Source organism: Heptranchias perlo, chromosome 22 (assembly GCF_035084215.1).
Source record: "Heptranchias perlo isolate sHepPer1 chromosome 22, sHepPer1.hap1, whole genome shotgun sequence".
NCBI classification, from domain to species: Eukaryota; Metazoa; Chordata; class Chondrichthyes; order Hexanchiformes; family Hexanchidae; genus Heptranchias; species Heptranchias perlo.
In genome coordinates, this window is record NC_090346.1 from 38,173,158 (window position 1) to 38,195,884 (window position 22,727).

Consider the following 22,727-nt stretch of genomic DNA (forward strand, 5'->3'; position numbering starts at 1 on the left):
GCTTAGGTGGACGTAAAAGATCCCATGGCACTTTTTTAAAGAAAAGCAGAATTCCCTGGGTGTCATGGCCAATATTTATATCTCAACCAATATCCCCAAAACAGATCAGCTGGTCAATCATTTTCTTGCTGTTTATGGGACCTTGCTGTGCGCAAATAGGTTGCCATGTTTGCAACAGTGACTATATTTTAAAGGTAATTTGTTGGGATGTTCTCAGGATATGAAAGGTGTTGTATAATATGAGCTCTTTCTTTATCCCTGTTTTGGATAACATTTTCCTTCTCCTTGGACATTAAGAATGATAATCTCTCTTACTCTTCCAACCACCCTCACTATCTTTGCATTGGTCTTTTCCAAAGTTATGAACTGTGTTTTAGCTTTCAAATTATCCACCCGTTTGACAATTCTAGCATAATCCATGATTGCTAATAAGTTTTTTGGCATGGCCATTCCATTGGTAATTTTTTTGTCTTTGTTATATAGCTCTGGAACTCTAGTCTTGATAGCTCTAGTGAATCATTGTCTGCCATTACCCTGAACATCTCCAAAGCCCTTGACAGGATCTGGTATCATGCACTTCTAGACAACTTACCAATATATGGTCTGTCACCAAAGCTATGTTTATCGTTGACAATATAAGGATGACATAAGGACAGTAGTGAGGAAGGACCTTGGCTCGGAAGAGCGGGAAGCAGAATCAGCATGGGTGGAGATAAGAAATAACAAGGGGCAGAAAACATTGGTGGGAGTAGTCCATAGGCCCCCTAACAGTAGCTAGCTATATTGTTGGTCAGAGTATTAATCAAGAAATAGTAGGAGGTTGTAACAAGGTAATGCAATAATCATGGGGGACTTTAATCTTCATATAGACTGGACAAATCAAATTGGCAACGGTAGTTTGGAGGACGAGTTCATGGAATGCATTTGAGATAGTTTCCTAGAATAATACATCATAGAACCAACCAGAGAACAGGCTATTTTAGATCCTGTCTTGTATAATAATAGGATTAATTAGTAATCTTATGGTAAGGGATCCTCTGGGGAAGAGTGATCATAATATGATAGAATTTCACATTGAGTTCGAGAGTGACATACTTAAGTCAGAAACTTGAGTCTTAAACTTAAATAAAACCAATTACATAGGTATGAGAGACAAGTTGGCTAAGGTAGATTGGGAAATTAGATTAAAAGGTATGATGGTAGATAAGCAATTGCAAACATTTAAAGAAATATTTCATAATTTTCAATGAATATACATTCCATTGAGAAATAAAAACTCCAGGGGAAAAGTGATCCATCTGTTTCTAACTAAAGAAGTTATGGATAGTATTAGATTAAAAGAAGAGGCTTATAATGTTGCCAAGAAGAGTAGTAAGCCTGAGGATTGGGAGAGTTTTAGAAACCAGCAAAGGAAGACCAAAAAATTAATAAAGAGGGAAAAAATAGAATATGAGAGTAAACTAGCATGAAATATAAAAACAGATTCTAAGAGCTTCTACAAGTATGTAAAAAGGAAGAGAGTAGCACAAGTAAACATGAGTCCCTTAGAGGATGAGAGAGGAGAAATTATAATGGGGAATTAGGAAATGGCAGATGCGTTAAACAAGTATTTTGTATCTGTCATCAGAGTAGAAGACACAAAAAACATACCAGAAATAATGGAGAACCAAGGGTCTAATGAGAGTGAGGAACTTAAAGTAATTAATATTAGTAAAGAAAAAGTACTGGAGAAATTAAGGGGACTAAAAGCTGATAAATCCCCCGGGCTACATCCTAGGATTCTAAACGAGGTGGCTGCAGAGATAGTGGATGCATTGGTTATGATCTTCCAAAATTCCCTAGATTCTAGAATGGTCCCAGTGGATTGGAAGGTAGCAAATGTAACACCGCTATTCAAGAAAGGAGGGAGAGAGAAAATAGGGAACTGCAGGCAAGTTAGCCTGACATTCATGGTTGGGAAAGTGCTGGAATCCATTATTGAGGAAGTGGTAACAGGGCACTTAGAACATCATGATATGATTAGGCAGAGTCAACATGGTTTTGTGAAAGGGAAATCATGTTTGACAAATCTATTAGAGTTTTTTTGTGGGTGTAACTATCAGGGTAGGTAAAGGGGAAGCAGTGGATGTAGTATATTTGAATTTTCAAAAGGCATTCGATAAGGTGCCACACAAAAGGTTGTTACACAAGATAAGGGCTAATGGGGTTGGGGGTAACATATTAGCAATGGATACAGGATTGGTTAATGGACAGAAAACAGAGATTAGGACTAAATGGGTCACTTTCAGGTTGGCAGGCTGTAACTAGTGGGGTGCCGAAAGGATTGGTGCTTGGACCTCTGTCACTACAATCTATATTAATAAGTTAGATGAAGGGACCGAGTGTAATGTATTCAAGTTTGCTGACGATACAAATCTAGGTGGGAAAATAAGCTGTGAGGAGGACACAAAGAGTCTGCAAAGGGATATAGACAGGTTGAGTGAATGGGCAAGATGGAGTATAATGTGGGGAAATGTGAGGTTATTCACTTTGGTAGGAAGAATAGAAAAACAGAGTATTTTTTAAATGGTGAGAAACTATTAAATGTTGGTGTTCAGAGAGATTTGGGTGTCCTTGTCTACGAAACACAGAAAGTTAACATGCAGGTAAAGCAAGCAATTAGGAAGGCAAATGGTATGTTGGCTTTTATTGCAAGGGGTTGGAGTACAAGAGTAAGGAAGTCTTGCAACAGTTGTACAGGGCTTTGGTGAGACCTCACCTGGAGTACTGTGTACAGTTTTGGTCTCCTTATCTAAGGAAGGATATACTTGTCTTAGAGGCGGTGCAATGAAGGTTCAATAGATTGATTCCTGGGATGAGAGGGTTGTCCTATGAGGAGAGATTGAGAAGAATGGGTCTATATTCTCTGGAGTTTAGAAGAATGAGAGGTGATCTCATCAAAATGTATAAAATTCTTAGAGGACTTGACAGGGTAGATGCGAAGAGGCTGTTTCCCCTGGTTGGAGAGTCTAGATCTAGGGGGCATAGTCTCAGGATAAGGGGTGAATGATTTAGGACTGAGATGAGGAGGAATTTCTTCACTCAGAGGGTGGTGAATGTTTGGAACTCTCTACCCCAGAGGGCTGTTGATGCTCATTCATTGAGTATATTCAAGATTGAGATCGATAGATTTTTGGACTCTAAGGGAATCAAGGGAAATGGGGATCGGGTGGGAAAGTGGAGTTGAGGTCGAAGATCAGCCATGATCTTATTGAATGGCGGAGCCGGCCCGAGGGGCCATATGGCCTACTCCTGTTCCTGTTTCTTATCTTCATATCTAATTTATTCTCAATTACTTTATCTATGCTGTGGTTGACAGCACATCCTGTGACTCTTCCATTAACCCAGGATTCCCTCATGCCCTTTCTCCTACTCTGTTTGTTTTTCATATTAATGGCATCCTCCACTCACCATCCAAAACTATCCACTTTTTTTACAGATAATCGGACTCTATATTCATCAACTTCCTCCTGATCACCATTGCACGTAATGCAATGGCTGAATCACAATATCTTGATCTTCTCCATGCCTTTCGAAGGGCGATTAAAATCTTGTTTCTTTTAATTCTTTACAGCCTTTTTTAGTCTCTTGTAAGTTTAACCAACAGCTACTGCCTTCTAATGTTGATGGCTCACTCTTAGCCTTTTTTCATTTTCAATATTCTTGGTCTCACTATCTCCTCTGATCTCAAATGGAACTCCCACATCTCCTCCATTGTTAAATTGCCTCCAAAAAGCACAGTATCTTTCTTCTAACGCTATTTAAAATTATGTCTGTCCAAGACTTGAATACTATTCCCATATCTGGGAGGTCTCTTCTAACATACAGTTCACATTCTTGAATAGGAGTCAAGAGAAAGCTTATTGTCTGATGGACAATCTCTGCTTCACCTTTAGCCTCCATCTTCCCTCTTTCACAACTTTTCTTGACTGCTCATTTTTTGATACTACTATAGTCAACACTCTAATGCATTTGCTCTCCGATTCCTCCTAAACTGCAAATATGCCAGCCTACATGCCCGTCCTCCCTCCCGCCCTCCAATCCACACTGTGTTGAAATCAAGTCTCATTGCACAGATTCTTATTCTTCTCCATTCTTTCCCTGGAGCTCACTGCCAATGAACTCCTTACCTCTTTTAGTGTTTTCTACCTCCTACAATCTTCCGGTTTTTAAAACATAAGCTTGGCATCTGCTACTCACTATTTCTTGATTTGCCTTATCTTGTCATTTACTGCTTACAACTGTGTTAATGTACTGCACTGTCCTTCATTTTGGTTTCTCATTTCTCAATAAAAAGAGTTTTTGAAACATTAATTACTTTCTTGATTTTTTTCGCAGCCTTAAAATATGCGACCATAATAGGCTATTAGTGCTATTAATAACAGACTGACGGATGCATAGTTTTGCAACTGAAGACAGGTTCTAACTATAAAAATTGAGGACAGCAAATGTTCTTCAGTGAATTGCTTCCTGATGGAGATTTAGAGAGAGTAAGAAACAGTGAGATGGACCAAGAAAAAGAAACCAGAGATGTAAAAAAAAAGGTACAAAATAGGTGTGTGTGAGAAAGAGAGAGAGAGAGAGAAACGGAAAGAGAGAGAGAGAATAGCAGAGACAGACAGTGAAATTCCACTTTTTTTTAGTTTTATCCTAACACATTCAGTTATTTCATTGAGCATTTTGGTTTAGCTGATTTAGTTTGGCAATTTGTTGCATGATTCAGTCACGGAGGCAGCTGGTGCCAGTACTTTGTTCTCCTATTGAAAACAGTGTGGGTGTGATTGCTAAATATTCCACCTGAGCTGATGCATTATCCTGCATTTTAACAATGTTAATCAATCAAAGTACATGCTGGATGAGTTATAATACCCTTTGTTGAACTTAAATTTTATTGATGACTATATACTTTTATACAATTAGTGAAAAAATTGTAGAAGAACGATTCATATATAATTTCTTGTCATAACATAAAAAGATATTTATTTTTTGAGAAACATACGTGAAGGATTAAGTTTGCAGAGTAGGATATCAAATCTGAAAAGAGTAGAGAAGATGAGACAAATGACGAAGTAGTGATCAGGTAACGCCAAGCGTGGGTTTTAAAACCTGTGGAATGAGAAAGAAAAAAAAGTGGGGAGATAGAGTTCCACAATTTTGAGGTCCTGGGAATGGGTTACAATAGGAGACTATGATGAGTCTTCATTTCAACACAGAGGGGATGTGGGAAGAGGAAAAACATGGACATTGAATTTTCTTGCTATACCATTATTGCATTAAAGTGATCAAGGAAACTTGCATTTTCGTGGATTTGGGTAAATTTATGCTTTTATTGCGAAATAATGCAAACCTTAAGCTCATCAAAGCCCCTCAGGGCTTATTTGCAGAGGTGCACTGTTCAAGTACATGGAGATTTCCTGAGCTTATGTCACTCCTGCACTTGGTGTAAGTTACACCCATTACTAAATGGTCAAACTGCTCCCCCTATCACTTCAGTGAGGAGTTGAGGAGCTGAAGAGGGCACCAACTTCACTTACTGATATACAGGCTTCCAAACAACTTCTTTTAACCTGTTCCTTCACATTTTTATTCACTGACACTTGCACCTTATTTTACTGTAGTGTTTTCCTCTCTTCCCAGACAAAGATTTTGGGACCCCTGACTTCCTCCAACCCCAAACCCAAAGTCAGATTTGAACAAAGGATGGTTTTCCCCATGGGCAAACCACTCTATGCCACCATAGGAGAGGAGGTGTTGCAGCAGCAGTATTTCCAGACCAGGAAAATCAAACATCATGGCTGAGGACAGCAACCCATAGGTACTACCTTCCCCAACCCCTGTCCAGGCTACACCGGTCCTATAAGGACCTCTCCGGGGAGCAAGCTGTGCGTCTGACGGCTGTGCCTCTCGCCAAGGATGCCATTGAGCATCTCTATGACAGCAGCAAGGATGCCATTGAGCATCTCTGCCAACTTCATCATGCAGATTTGCAGACTCACTCCACTGTCACAACTGCTCTATCAGTGGCAATTAAAGTTTCAGCCGTCAACAACTTTTATGGCTCTGAATTATCCCAAGCTGCACATCTGTGCAACATTAGCCAATGAGCTGTCATGGTTTGTATCGTGCGGGTGACGGACACCCTCTTTCATATAGCAGCCGAATACCTCCACTTAGGCATCACCCCCAGGCAGTACAGGAATAGAGCCAGGGATTTCTACATAATAGCTGGATTCCCCAGGTTGTCCCAATGGCATGCACATGGCACTGATTGTACCAACCAAGCAGCTTTGGTGTTCTGCCCCAATGAGAACTACTGGTGAGGAGTTGTTCAAAATTATTTTCAATTTAAAAAGTTCGCTGTGTTGTACCAAAGAGCTGTTCAAATATTTGTCCACTTTGCTCAATGTATGGGTGTGAAATGAGATTTTCTACACTTACTTACATTAAAAACAAATATATTTTGAATGTAGAGACTGATTTGCAGTTGAAACTCTCCGAAATCAATCCAAGATTCCACAAATTGTGCACTAGCAAAAAAGCTCATTTTGCTTACTGAGATAAAGGTGATTCATCAAGTGTTCTTTTATATTCATGTTTATTCGGTAGTATAGTACTGCTGTGGGGTTTTTAATGTTGTTTTCTGACTGAAGCAATATGTTATGTAAGTTGAGAAAATAAAATCCTCTTGATCCATGCTAAAGTACTGAGGGTAATTTTAACCTAACCTGCCTGGCCAAAAAGGAGCGTGTTCTGGTCGGCCACTTGTTTTACCGCCCAATTTTAACATCCATTGACTTTAATGGAGCGTACAATTGGGCGTAGTGTAAAATGAGTGGCGGAGCCAAACCCACCCCTTTTCTGCCATGTGGGTTTGGTTAAAATTGCACTATTCCTATGAAAGAGGATAACGCACATGGAGCATGAATCTCCTCAGGGGGTGGAGGGAGGGGGGCTCAGCAGAACAAGTTGAGGAACATCTACCTGTAGACATGGGAGTGTTTCAGTGGTTTAACTTATTGTTTTTATGGAGAGGAATTTCAGCCTTTGATATTCAGTTAAGTACATGGTCATGGAAACTTTTTAATATGTTTCAGTAAGTTTCAGTCTACCGTCAATAAAAACAATGACTACAATGTTTCAGCAGCTGTGGATGACAGAACTACCTTCAGAGATCAGCTGGAGGACCTCCAACACTTCCCTGCACCTCCTGCCCTGGGTCATTGAACTTTGCTTGTTCTTCAATCGATTGTGGGCGGATTTTGGACTTTTATTGGTTGCTGCTCCTGTCGATCAACGATCATGACCTCCTCACCTGGAAATGACGCAAGGGAAAAACAGATCCCCGCCCTCAGATGGGCGGATCCGAGCCGGCGGTGAGCTTCTGATTGGTCGGACGGATCCGCCCGTTAGCCGTTGCCCCGACGCTGTTGACATCACGTGCGCACGGCGCTCCAATGGCGAGCGGGTGCAGGCTCGCGTGCGCTGGGCGCCAAGTGATGTGGTTGCGAATGGACGTGTGGAAGATGTGAGGGAGAAGCCTTTGTGGCAGCAGGGTAAGAACTTGAGAGGCCGGCGGTAACCGTGGTTAACGTGGTCCGTATTCCTGAGGGAGGGAGAGGGAGAGGGAGAGGAAGGCCGGCCGGCTGGCCGGCCGCTCTATGACAGCAGCAAGGCCGACTCGGCCCCGGAAATCAGCAGCTTCAGGGAAACGGCGTCTGTCTCCCCTTCCCCTTCCCCTTTCGGCGTAGCTGTGAGCGGGGCAGCGGTAGAAATGGTCCCATTCCGTTTCCCGGAAGGTAAGGAGGGGTGCAATCCCTTCGAGGAATAACACATCCACTGGTTGGAATAATATCGGCCTATCTTAACCCTAAGATGTGTTGTCATGGATCTCGCTCCCCGGTTTGTTGTTTTGTACGAACGAGCATTGGGATGTCTTGCAGTTTTCTGTTGGTTTTTGCCTGTGAACTTTTCACAGACAGTGAGAGATGGCAGGTTCTTGTAATGGATTGACATCTCTGATATTGTACTTGAATTTTAGCAGTAATATTCAGATTGATTTAATTGAATAGCGGAATGACAACTCGCGTGTCTGTATGTATATAGTCCGAGCAAAGAAAGACCCAATACTGAGACCGAAGTAAAAGGAGATGTATGTATAACGTACAGATAATTAGAACAGTGGGAATCTGAGCAAGGCTTAAGAATTATGGCACAATGATGCTGTGTACCTTTGTATTTCACCTGGTGAATTACAGCACTGTGTTATGTAAACGGTATAAGACCAAGTGGTGGGAAATGTTTGTATGTTGTAATGATGAGACTGTAAGAGACCCCAATCATTGTGTGTGCACATCTATATGACATTATTAAAATGTATGTTTTTGTTATGATTTGAGGTTTTCAATCTTCAATGCAATTGACGTTTGGGCTCTTTATTTTATTTATGGATAATGTAAATATCACATACCTTCAGTTCATGATACTATAACCAGAATGAATACTGAGTGTTATTAATTCAAGTATTCCATTTCCCATGTTGAGTCATGTGGTGCCATTTATCTTGTATTTTATCAGTTATGAGAATGAGCTAAAATGGCAGGAATATGAAGGCAAATAGTAGGAAGGCAGGATACTATTTGAGCTTGGTTGGTGAGGATGTGCCATTATAAATGAGATGTGCGCTCCTTACACAAGAGAAGTAATGTGATCTGGATCAGTGACAAAGGATCAACTGGGCTCAGGAAAATTTGGTAGCCTGAACTGACTTGGCAGCGTGACCTAGAGCTGGAATGACTGTGTCAACTGGGGAAAAGAAGTGGTGTGAGCCAGAATAGGGAAAAATACATTGATTAGGATGCCAATGAATGTCATGGAATGTTTGTGCTGGGGTGAGAAGAAAACTTGCTTGTGCATGAGAATATAGTAGCTTGTGAGTTGTTAGAGATTTCCCAAACCTGTTTTTTTATATGATAGAACTGGGGCTACTCTGGCAGAATATTTGATAGTCTCCCTTTACTCTCTACAAACTTCCAGAGCAAATTGTGCCACACAGGAGGGATGTTTAGTAAATCTTTTTGTGACCATTTTATGGTGTGGATCTTTGGAGTGAAAATCATATTTAAATAATAGTTTGTGCCATTTTATTTGGTTTAATTTTGGGAATGTAATTGTTTTCTTAAATCAATAATAGTCTTGTTTTCAATCTAGCCAATTTGGTCATGATACCCTAATGTGCACACAACTATTTGGCAGGAGTGCAAACATTATTGTGGTAAGAAAATGCTGATATTTACAGTGCATAATGTACAGTGACTGGATTGTGAGTTATGTTATCTAAGTGGAATTTATGAACTATAATTCAGTAATTTACTGCAGCAATAATATGTTTTTATGCTGGGGAAATATTGTGTTCCTTTATATTTTAAACCAACAATGCTCATGGATAAATGCACCAGTTGACAACCTACTTTATAATAAGTTTGATTTAATAAGATTTTGTCCAATCCAAAGTATATCTGTAGCAGCAATAAAACTATATATAATTTAAGTAGCTACTTTTGCTGGACAGAACATTCTTTGATGGACTGTGTTTTCTCCTGTAGAATGCTGCTTACTTTATCGGAGATGGATAGAGTATGTTTCCAGGTTTGTTCTGTTTGAATGTTACATGGAATATAGCTGTTAAACATACACCCACCTTGTAGTTTATACACTGATGTTCTGTGTTTTTATATAATTGCACTTTGTGTTTGTGTACTGGAGCTATCCTTTTCATCTTGCATACTAAAAATGTTTACGTTGAAAGTGAACAGCAGAAACAGCCCAAAATATCATGAAAATACACCTCAATGTTTGCTTGTTCCAAATAAAATAGGTAAACAATTGTTAGTAAAAACATTTTATGAAAAAACTTCTATATAGACCATGAAATATTATTAGGAATAATTACAATTCCTAATTCAATTACAGCTTCCATGAGAGATGTTTTCATGTCTTAGATTAATCGACTTGAGTAGAACATTTCTATCTGTTCTGATGAGAGTAGGATTTTATTTTAAGTGAATGCATGTTTTAATAAACTCTTGCAGAAAATGCCTTCTTAGATAATAAATATATTTTAGTCTGTTGATGATGATGATGATGTGTTTCCATCCAAGGCAGTTTGTGTTGAAGTTTGGGGAACAGCTGTAGTGACGTAGCGAGCAAAGTTCAGAGAGGGAGAGGAGTGAGAGTGGAGTTGGTGACATTTGTGTTTTGGATTAAAAGAGCTACCGAGGTGCTGGCTAGGGGGAAGCAGCGTGTCTTTGCCCGGTTCTGGGGGAAAGATGGCATGTGATTGAGACTCTAGATTTGCTGGTGTATATTTTTCTGTGTTGCTGATTTCCTTGTGGTGAAGGGAGTTGAAGCCCGAGAGAAAAAGAGGGGAGTGAGAGCTGAGGGGGAAAAACCAGCCACTTTCAGAAGCTGGAAATATGAACCTTTGGCCGCTGAGACCCCGCACGAACAGGCCGTGCCCATGGTGAGGAGGAAGAAGACAGTCTCGGCTGCCGAGGACCGCCAGAATGGGTAGGAGAAGGAGAGAAAGCCGCCTTTCTGGGGGTTTAGCTTGGCGGAGTGTGGGGTGATTTGAGCTGCTCCCGGCCGACATGTCGCGGGTTTGGAGTGAAGCTCAAGGGGAAGGAGGAAGACATTAACACTGCGAGAAACTCCGACTCTCTCAACCCGAATAACCTCAGAGTCGAAAAAAAACCCTTTCACCCTCCGGCTTGTCCAGGGATCCAGCTTCAGGACCCCAACCTGGCCAGGAAGAAGCAAATTTTCAGCGGGTGGTTGCGGGACAGCGATCGGGGGATCAGGAGAAAAACAACGGCGGCCATGTTGGAAAAAAATGTTTACAGCTGCAAGTTGTGAGGGTTCAGAAATGTGGAAATAAATATGCTTTTAAATATGTATTTTACTGATTTTTGTTTTGTTTTATGTTCCCCAGAATGACGGCGAAATGTGTGGATGTGAGCAGCGATGAAGGGCTGAGGAGATTGTGTAAAAGACCTAGAGAAGAGGAGAGTGCTGAAGGAGATGGGGAGAGTGAAGAAGGAGGCAGCAGCTCTCAACACAACACAAAGAGAGAAGATCCATCAGCAGCTGCCACAAGCCCAGATCAACATCATTTCTTAAGATCCAGTGTCAGGCCTCCCAGCAAGAGGTTAAGGAAAGATTCATCTGCTTCGAATGGATCCAGTGCCTTCCAGAACAATAAAGGAAAAGGTAAAATGATGGCTCTTGCTATTAAGGTTTGGTGGCATCAAACATATTACACTCCTGTGTGGATGAAACAGGTATGTGCCAGGCTGTTTCAAAGAACCCCTTCCTGTGGAGGGGAAGTGGATATTGCAAATATTTTTTTTAAAGATTGAATGTAGTATTAAAAATATATTAATCCATACATTATATGTGGATATGCGACCAGCAGTTATTGTAACCTTCCCGTAACTCACAGCCTTGCAATGGACGCCACTTAAGCAATAACATTTAATCCTCTTCACTGGAACAGCTATATTCTATTTTGTTTGTGTATACTTTAATTCCCAAGAATATAACCTACATATATACATGTCCTTTTCCTATGAAGTATATATAGTAGTAGTGTATCTGAGCACTTGGCTTGTTTTTCCAGTGGAACAGCTGACCAATTCTAATGTGAACAAGTGGCTGATCTATGGACAGTAGACAGCAGTGTACAATTTTTAAAATAGTATATTTTAATGTTTTTTAAACATTTTTGTATGGTCTATATAAAGACAAAACTGTGTACTTGTAACTCAGTGTAAATTTTATTTGACCTACTGTTCCACAATGGTGCAATTTTCATATACTATCTCCACTCAGTGCCGTATCACAGATCTGAATGCCATTCACAAGTGCAAATTTGAAGTACATGCTGTAACATAGCCTTAGCTAATGAGTCAATGGATATTGCACTTAAATAGTGTTTAGTGCGTTTTCCTGTATTTTGTTAAAGGAACTGTTGTTCATTGTAATACTATTACCATCAGTTCCTTCATCACTATACTCTTCACCTACGCCAGACATTCTTTACCACCCATGGCATGCTGACAACTATTATATAATCATTTAACTTGTTAATTAAAATTAAATTGATTATGCAGTGTAAAAAAAAAACAACTGTCTGAGAGTAAGTTTAAGACATTAATCTTAAGGATTTTTTTGTATGCAACTCGAGCTTTTTTTTCAGATCCTTGAAGTCATTTGCATTTAATTTACTTTCTAACTCACTGCCGGCCATCTGTTAAACTGTCCGTAATGGTCTTTCGTCAAACGCGCAATTGCATTATTCAGATATAGTTCATTAAGCTGATTTCCATACTGCTTCATTTGTAACTGCAGGGACTACGGTGCTAAGGTGTATTCTAGTAGAATATCACTGCTAACTTGGGTTATTTAATTTGAGAAACTTTGTTTCTGGTTCTCAAATGAATTGCAATATAATTCGACTGAACCAGCCTGATAGTAGCACTGAATACTTTGATGTTTCACTGAAGAGTAGGTGAGTGTGGTGAATTTATTAACCATACAGCAGTCTTTTGAGTGAGTGATTTAGTTGCAGTACTCATAATGTTGCAAGATTGTCAGTCATTGGAGTTTGAACACTCGAATCATCCCAACATGATTGTTTGTAATTTCATTGTTTTTGTTGAAGTTTGTTTTCTTTAGGGTGTTTCAGGATACTGCATTGGATCCTCATCATTAATGTACCTAATGAGAATCCAAGTTGTGGACATGGTGAGATAGTAAGTGCTGAAGACAGGAAGGACTTTAAAATATATGAAATATACTCTGAAAGCAAACATCTCCAATTATGTGATTTTTATTCCGATGATATAAACCTCTCTTGAAGCATTTATCATCATAGGAACCCCTCAATGAAGTTGGTGATAAGTTCCATACTCTTGTTTGATATTCAACTATGTATTGCCTATTATTTCCGAGTGATCATCTAGATTATTTTACTCAAATTCCCAATGATTATGTAGCATTAATAAGTTGCTGACTTGTAATCGTTGACTTGTATCCATTCATTTCATGTCATTCACATCATGGTATAATTGCAGTTCTAAAGCACATGTCACTTTGGAGAAAGATGAATTTTACGTACTATCTTAAAAGTAACTAACTTGTGAGTAGTTGGAAATAGGAAAATTAACTCAATGACCAACATTTTTACATATTCTAGTATTCAGAAAATGGTCATTCTGTTCTATGATCTAGAAGACCAGTGATTTAATTACAGTCGTTTTACTGGGGACTAAATTCTGTGATGTCACATGACTTGGGGGTCATGCACTTTTGACATTAATGTTTTTGTGCTTTTGTTGCTTTGTCAATCTAATGTGTAGCATAAATTGGGGGAAAAAAACAACTTGTGGCTTATAGCAAATCTTTTGGGAAGTCAATCATTCATCCTCTGAGATGGATGGTGGTGTTGTGGCCATTACAGCAGTTACTTATGTGCTGTGCAGTTAGATCACTAGCTGTGAGCAATTGTAGTTCACCACTATCTATTGGTTATTAGCAGAAATGACATAGAATCTACAGCACAGAAACAGGTAATTTGGCTTAAAGGTCTGTGCCATTGTTTATACTCCACATGAGCCTTCTCCCGCTCTAATTACTTCTTACCACCTTGCCCCCTGTATCCCTCTATTCCCTTCTCCCTCATGTATGCATCAAGCCTCCCCTTGAGTGCATCAATGCTATCTGCTCCAACCACTCCATGTGACAGCGAGTTTCATATCCTAGGCACTCGGTGTAAAGAAATTCCTAAATTTTTTATTTGATCTGTTAATGGCTACCTTATATTTATGCACAGAGTCGTACAACACCAGGTTATAGTCCAACAGCTTTATTTGAAATCACAAGCTTTCGGAGCTTGTGATTTCAAATAAAGCTGTTGGACTATAACCTGGTGTTGTACGACTCCGTACATTTGTCCACCCCAGTCCATCACCGGCATCTCCGCATCATTATATTTATGCTACTTTGTTCTGGCCCTTAAACGATGACGACTTGTTCTGGATTCACTAACAAGTGGAAACAGTTTCTCCATATCCACCCTATCAAACCCCCTTCATATTTGTAAAGATCTCTATCACTTCTCTTTTCCAGAGACAAACGCCCCAGCCTGCTCAATGTTTCCTGATAGTTGCATCCTCGCGGTTCTGGTCCCATCCTTGTAAATAATTTCTGCACTCTTCAGTGCTTCAATATCCTTTTTTGTAGTATGGCGATCAGAACTGCACACAGTACTCCATGTACAGTCTAACCAGGGTTCTATATAAATTTAACATTACCTCCCTGCTTTTATATGCTATTCCTTTAGAAGTGAACCCCAGTACTCTTTATGGCCATATCAACTTGTGCTGCTACTTTTAGCGATTACGCATCGATATTCCCAGATCTCTTTGCTCCTCTAGCCCATTTAGCTTCTTAATTCTAATTTTATGTCTGATTTTGTTTTTCATGTTTGTTTGTGCCCTCTTCCCTCCTCCTCCTCCCCCCCCCCCCCCCACCCCCCCATCCTATTTAGAAACTGATTATGTTAATTTTCTGGGGGTTGGGGGGTGTAAGTTAGTGCAGGCTGGGACCACAGGTATGAATGTCACTTTACACAAAGTATAAAGTAGTCACCAAGTTTCAGTGAAAGTGCATTAAATTGCCTGTGTAGGATATTTCTAAGCCAATCTGACACATTTAGTTTTTTGGCAACTCTTCTTATCCCTGGAGTCTTGATTTTATTAATACAGTAGATTACCTGCATTTAATTGACCAAAGAAGCCAACATTAATACATAGTAAACGCACGCATTCTTGAACAGACTCTGCTGCTGCAGCTCAATAATTTCAAATTTAAATTAATGTTTTTGATTGTCCTAGTAAACATTTCAGCATGCTTTGACTCAACTGTGTTCATATTTTAATCAGCTTTGTCTCTTCTTCCAGCATTAGACACGCTGAAACATTTATTATAACCATTTGTAATACAGACATCCTACTGTAACCAAACAGTAATTGTTTCAAAAATAAGTGTAAAAAGTAATTTAAAATAACATACATCTATAATATTGAGTAATTAATATGGTTATTAGTAAAGCAATGGGAACAAAAGATGCTCCAGCTATAAAATCAGTTAGGTATTAAAAGCGGTAACATCTTTCAGTTGTGACATTTTTCTTCTAATAAATGGACGGGAACTGAAGAATCTTTCTGTGTGTGACATTTATTGTGAAGATGCTCAAATTTTCAGGTGAAGATGAACTTGAAAAATGTGCCAGTTTGTGTATCTGTTGCTAACGGCTGTTCTTCATCCCTTGGCTCCTGTAATCCCTTGAGCTAAATTAAACTCGGGGTGAAAGCCACTGGCGGGCAGCTTGCATACATGAACCTCGGTGATCCTGAAAGTGGTCTCTCTTTGGGAGATTTCCATGATTAATACAGTCTACTCTTTTTAATTCAAAGTCCCTTAACTAAAATTATCTGATAATTCAATTTCATAATCATTAAATTTACTCTGCTGTATTATTTACATTCCTCAATTCAAATTATTTGATAATTCAAAATCACTTTCTATGCTAAAAGAAAATTATCAGTTGACTGTAGTGCTAGGGTTTCATTCATTTAGTTTTACAGACAGCTAGGCTTCTTTGGCTCTTATCTACATACTGACCAAAAAGAATCGGCCTATTTTGAGCATTCGGATTTAAAAGCCAGTATTCATTTTAACTGTTTGTATTTTGTCAGCAGTGAGAAATAAATTCAGTGACATACTAATGTGTAATTTGTATCTGATGATTTCTGCTGGATGAATTTGGCAGGTATACACTGGTCTGTAAATTGTATGTGGGCACAAATACATGGGTGTAAATCAGTGTTCTCTATGTATCAAAATCAGGGTGTTTGTCGGCATGCAGCAGGAAATGATATCTTGGAATGTAAACAATGGTGCAGGTTAGGTGCACATTCCCATTTGAAACTTGGTCTTGCCCTTTCAGTTTCCATTTTTTCTTCCCTGTACTCTTTTTACTAATCTCTCTCAATTTTGTGCTTTACTTTCTAGGCTACATTGATGTGAAAATTCTGCTTTTTCAGTTTTTGTATATTGGATGCAATGTACATTAGAGGCTTTAGACAGTTCTGAAAGGCTTGGCTTTGAATAGGGGTCCACCAACAGTACTCACTCTGAAGGGAGGGCACCTGTGCAGTCCTAATACTGGCTTGTATTTTTATTGTAGTTGATTTGAGTCTGAACTTTTTTGCTGATCAAAGTGAGTGAGAGTGCTGGATAATGTTTGCTTTTGTATCCATATTAGCATCAAACACTCTTGGCTAAAGTGTAGCAAGGGTTGAAACAGAGTAAGCTATTTCTAATCTGCTACAATAATCTACTTCAATCTCAAGAGTACTTTGAACTACACCAGTGTGAATTTTTCCTCTTCCTCCCACTAGCCATTCTTATGGTTTCTCTTAGTGAGACTCCCAATTTAATGTCTGTTTGTAGGCATTTTGGTATCATGCTCCCAGGAACTGAGTTAAGATTACCCAAAGTCATTTCACTTGGGATCTTAACAGCTATGAGAGAAGGGAGACTTTTGCATTTTCACCTAAGCCTGAATTCAAACCCACGTCCCATAGATGAAAGGACAGTGTGCTAATCACTGTACCACAAACGAGAGAATCTAGAAATATAGTTCAGTGTTCACACCTTAAATGTTTCTCCACTGTTTGCCACTGTAATTGTCTGTTCTGAGTTTCAGTTCAAAAAATACAACCTATTATAAAATGTCATTCCACAGTCACACATGCATCACGCTTTGTTGATGTTACTTAGTCTTGGCAAAAAGGCCTGCTTTGCAGAAAGGACTTGATGTAAGCTCTGTTTTCCTGCTACTGTTGTAATTGCCTTTTTGTTGGTGCAGTGTATGACTGATTAAGCTTAGCGGTGTGAAAATCTCAAAATACTGCTTATTGCAAAATTGCATTTTAAAATTTGTACGATGTATGAGTGACAAACCATTAAGTCAATGCATTCAATCTCTGATGCATACTTTTGACGCATTTGAATGGAAAAAAAACTAACAGGATATGTTCAATATATGACATTCCTGTAGTATTGTAGTTGGTTACTAGGTTTCTATTATAAGTCTAAAGGACTTGTAACTGTTGCTGATGTGATTTTTATTGTATAGCCATTAATATTTAGTGTTAAACAGATAAGAAATCTGTTGTGGTTTTCAAAGTGTCCCAGTGTGATCTAGAGCTGGCGATCTTATCCTGTCAAGATACCGTCCCAAATCACTAAAGATTTGAAATGCAGTAGGAATAATCTTTGCTTATGTGTGTCTATCATATTAATCATCGGTATTGTTTTCAGTGCTACTGATCAGGATTTAAAATCAGTACTAGTCTGCTTGAGATCAGTATGTTGTGTGATTTGTAGGAGTGTGACTGGAGTGATCTGAGCAGGACAGGTACAAACATGTTAACACAGACTCGCCGCATTGTCTTTACAGACATGGGATGCTTTTTGTTGGACTTTTTGCAAACTCAGTCGGTCCTTTTTTAATATAATAAATGCAAAATACCGCAGATGCTAGAAATCTGAAATAAAAACAACATGCTGGAAACACACAGCAGGACCGGCAGCATCTGTGGAGAGAGAAACAAGAGGTAACGTTTCAGGTCCATGACCTTCTGATGAAAGGTCATTGATCTGAAACATTAACTCTGTTTCACTCTCCACAGATGCTGCCTGACCTGTGGTGTTTCCTGCATGTTCTGTTTTTATTCTAATGTTAGTCAGTGATTTTGTCAGCTACTGCTCCTGCTGTCAGTGGTTCGACTTGTTCATTTAACTGTCTCGATATGGCATGATCTGCCTTTACTTCCATTAACCACTAAGTGACCTATTTAGCCCAGCAAACTGAAACTACTGGTAAAGAGTGTGCCTGAGATATTTGTGTGGGCTTCATTTGGATCCCCAGAATGTCTTACAGATGCTGTAAAGCACGAGCATCCAGGTTTTATGTCTTTGTTGGGCACTGAGGTGCACGTTTTGTCGTTTTGTGAGCCACATATAAAGTTTAAATGACTCTAATTTCCACGTATGTAGCTCAAGCTGCAGATAGTAACAGACCTTGGTGTTCTGATTCAGGATTTGTCCACCAGTGAGGCAAAGCTTAAGACCAGCACTTGCCAAACCTCCAGGGCTACAAAATTCAAACAGGACAAATCAGGAAATAAGAAATTTGAGCACAAATGGAACCAAGTTGCCTGGGTTTTGTGGTCTGGACTGCCAGGGCTTCTGAACTACATGTAGTCCATGGGATGTAATTTAGAAACCCCAGTTTTAAGCTACCAACCACAATTCATTCTTTTCCTGATACATGGGACCAAATGTTATTAGAGTCTAAAATATGCACTAGAGCACAGCCGTGAAAACAAAGAACCAGAAACTGACATTGGAAGCAATAAAGGTGTAGTATGTACAGGATTCCCACTGTTTTAAGGAATTGCAAAGATGAGAGTCATTGCTTTCCTTTGAAGTGCATTTAAAATCAATTTAAAAGCCATTCATGTATTTACTAATTAAATCAGTGTTGCAGCCATAGATGATCGCAGTTGTAACCTGTCTTAATGGAAGAAACTGATACTTAAAAATTTTAGCTGTGTCAAACAAGAGAAAAGCAGAATGAAGAATTGTGGCTTGTTTAGTTTTCTTCTGTTGCTAATATCAGCGATTGTTTACTTTGTAAAAACAGCAAACTGACATTCAGATCCATTACTGATTTGCTTTCAGTAGTGGAATGATGGGAGAGTCCTCAATCCATTAGGATATTTTTTCCAGTGGTTATTTGGGCTATTATACTCAGGAAAAATGTAATTTCATGCTGCGATTTGTAGCCGTATTCATTTTGACCATCTTGTTTCAGTTCTGATTAACATCATCTTCTGTAGCCCTGGTGCAGCTGAAGTTATGTGTCCCAGTACTTGTTTTGACCTTTAAATTACATTTCCGAGCAAATTGAGCAATTTAATGTACCATTTGATTCCTCCCAAAGCACCGAATGAGGTTAAGCAGTTGGTTTTTATATTTGGAAAGAGACTCAACATGTTCTCTTGTGACCATATCAATCTCAGAACATTGCCATTCTGCGCTGCCGCAGTCGCAATATTTTAAGTATTTTCCACAGATTATGCTGGCAGTGATGCTAAATGGTACTTATGTTCCTTAGTCCCTGTTTTCTTGTTTCTGTGCTGTACATTCTATGTAATTCTGTGCAACTGTAATTTAACTTGGGTATTGATTTTTTTTATCTCTTTACCTCCCCTGCCTTCAAGGTATTGGGCCATGTAAAGTAAAGGAATTTCAAACTTGGGAGTCAAAATGAAAATTGAGTTGTGTATGCAGTGCACTACATTGATCTCTGTGCATTAACTCTGGGGATATACTACAGCCAATTAGTGGTGCCTGCAGTACAGCCCTGACTGAGATCAACCAGCACATACCAGGGATCAAGACTGGGACCTTCTTAGTCTTTATGGCTCAATATTACGTTAGGCAGCCCATCTGCCTATATCAAATTTGTTTAACAGTGGGCTGGGGTTGCTAACTGTGGGCACTCATTGAATTGTTAAAATGCATGTATTTTTCAGTTGGCTAGGGTTGCTAACTATGGATATGTTTGTTAGGTTGGAAAAATGCAAATATTTTTAAAGTTGTACTGTACAATCTTTGTTGTTTGAAATCAGTGCAGCAGGAAAAAAATCCATTCATTTAGATGGCTCTAATCACACTTTTATTTCTGAATACATTTGACTTATTAAAATAACTTTTTGTACTTTCTGCAGGTCCTGAGGGGGGAGCTGCTACCTCTGGTTATGCATCTGGCATTGCTGCTGGCAGTGCTGCTGGAAGCAGCAAAACCACAGCAAAGAGCTTATCTTCCATCTCTGGAGAAAAGGAGGAAGGGAACAAGAAGAAAGTTCGTAGACAGTGGGAGTCATGGAGTGCAGAGGATAAAAACTCATTTTTCGAAGGGCTGTATGAGGTATAAGTGGTTTCCAGAATTAAAAGTGCAATATGTTAATTTAATGTCTGTTATATTAGTGCTAAGGGAAAAAGTATGATTCTCTAATACTTGTGATTTAAAATCTGATTAACAGTTAAACTTATCTATTACTTGAGTTACAAGGTGATGCCATGGGATCAATGCTTAAATTTCAGTGGTTTCCCATTGGATTATTGCTATACCTTATTTTCCCCCACAAATAGAGGTATCCCGTAACAACTTTTGCAAAAAAAAAACAGACTAACACACAAATGGTACTGTAACCCTGGATGTAAGTTGTGAGTCTTCTATTACAAACTATAGTTTTAACAGTAGTGCTGATCCCAGATTATATGCATTGGGACTGATTTGCTATGGAACAGCCTTTATCTAGTTGTTAAAATGTTTTATAAAGATCTGCCACTTATTTTGGATTTGCCCTGGAGAAGTTTGGTGGCTGCTGGTGCAATAATGATGGAAGTTGTCATCGACAGTGCTATCAAGCGGCACTTACTCACCAATAACCTGCTCATTGATGCTCAGTTTAGGTTCCGCCAGGACCACTCTGCTCCAGACCTCATTACAGCCTTGGTCCAAACATGGACAAAAGAGCTGAATTCCAGAGGTGAGGTGAAAATGACTGCCCTTGACATCAAGGCAGCATTTGACCTAGTGTGGCACCAAGGAGCCCTAGTAAAATTGAAGTCAATGGGAATCAGGGGGAAAACTCTCCAGTGGCTGGAGTCATGTCTAGCACAAAGGAAGATGGTAGTGGTTTTTGGAGGCCAATCATCTCAGCCCCAGGACATTGCTGCAGGAGTTCCTCAAGGCAGTGTCCTAGGCCCAACCATCTTCAGCTGCTTCATCAATGACCTTCCCAACGTCATAAGGTCAGAAATGGGGATGTTCACTGATGATTGCACAGTTTTCAGTTCCATTCACAACCCCTCAGATAATGAAGCAGTCCGTGCCCGCATGCAGCAAGACCTGGACAATATCCAGGCTTGGGCTGATAAGTGGCAAGTAACATTCGCGCCAGACAAGTGCCAGGCAATGACCGTCTCCAACAAGAGAGAATCTAACCACCTCCCCTTGACATTCAATGGCGTTACCATCGCCAAATCCCCCACAATCAACATCCTGGGGGTCACCATTGACCAGAAACTTAACTGGACCAGCCACATAAATACTGTGGCTACAAGAGCAGGTCAGAGGCTGGGTATTCTGTGGCGAGTGACTCAACTCCTGACTCCCCAAAGTCTCTTCACCACCCACAAGGCACAAGTCAGCAGTGTGATGGAATATTCTCCACTTGCCTGGATGAGTGCAGCTCCAACAACAATCAAGAAGCTCGACACCATCCAGGACAATGCAACCGGCTTGATTGGCACCCCATCCACCATCCTAAACATTCACTTCCTTCACCACCGGTGCACTGTGGCTGCAGTGTGTACCATCGACAGGATTCACTGCAGCAATTCGCCAAGGCTTCTTCGACAGCACCCCCCAAACCCGTGACCTCTACCACCTAGAAGGACAAGGGCAGCAGGCACATGGGAACAATGCCATCTGCACGTTCCCCTCCAAGCCACACACCATCCCGACTTGGAAATATACCGCCGTTCCTTCATCACTGGGTCAAAATCCTGGAACTCCCTTCCTAACAGCACTGTGGGAGAACCTTCACTACATGGACTGCAGCAGTTCAAGAAGGCGGCTCACCACCACCTTCTCAAGGGCAATTAGGGATGGGCAATAAATGCTGGCCTTGCCAGCGACGCCCACATCCCATGAACGAATAAAAAAAATACAGGCTAGTGATCACATTAATTGTCCATGTAGAATACTATGTGTGATTATAAGTAAAGGAGCTAAACTGTTCTTTGTAATCTGTTTTAAACTGCTTGAAGGATGGTTAAAAGTACAATAGGTACATTACACTAATGAAAAACACAAAGTCTTTTATAATTCCCTCACTTTCATGGCTCTCTACTCTTTCCTTCCCTAATCCCTCCCAACCAGAACTAAAAGTAAACAGAGCAGTTGTATGTATTGGTAGTTAACAATAAAGTGGAGTACACATCAGAATCTTCCAAGTTTATCCATTTCTATCTAACCACTAAAACATGTTTGCTGAGAGTGTACAATTTTCCATCCTAACTTTTGGTGATTCATCTTCCTCCACTGCTTTTCTTTTGTGGTCCACTTCAGTTTCACCACTCTAGTAACGTGGATTTCCTCTAATGCTTTTCCTTCTGTCCTTGCAAAGTCAGCTCTGACAACCCCCATGGTTTCACTCTTGGCCCCTCCTATTCCTTAGTTATATGTTACCATCAGCAGCATCATTCACAAGCATGGAGGCAGTTTATGTATGTTTGCCAACAACACATTGCTGCCATCCCCCTACATTCCATGATAGTCGTGATGCCGTCTGACTATCTGTCTGATATCACATCTTGAATGAGCCAGCACTTTCTTCAACTCAACATTGACAAGATGGAAGCCATCCTATTCATCTCCCACCAGAAGGTCTATTCCTCACAGGCCATCGCTCCCTGACTGCTTG

At 39.9% G+C, this 22,727-nt stretch overlaps 1 protein-coding gene across 2 annotated transcripts in view; it reads left to right on the forward strand.

The window, feature by feature from the left end:
* The first annotated feature begins 7,502 nt into the window (after positions 1-7,502).
* The window catches only part of cramp1 (cramped chromatin regulator homolog 1), a 62,372-nt gene continuing 47,147 nt past the window's right edge, over positions 7,503-22,727 (forward strand). Inside the window, exons 1-3 of one of the 2 annotated variants that reach the window (XM_068003319.1) lie at positions 7,503-7,592; positions 11,027-11,304; positions 19,962-20,161. In XM_068003319.1, the coding sequence (XP_067859420.1) occupies positions 11,028-11,304; positions 19,962-20,161 (477 nt within the window). In that variant the 5' untranslated portion in view covers positions 7,503-7,592; position 11,027. Of the gene's footprint in view, positions 7,593-10,320; positions 10,606-11,026; positions 11,305-19,961; positions 20,162-22,727 lie in introns of those variants that run through there. The other variant, XM_068003318.1, reaches the window with a different exon arrangement.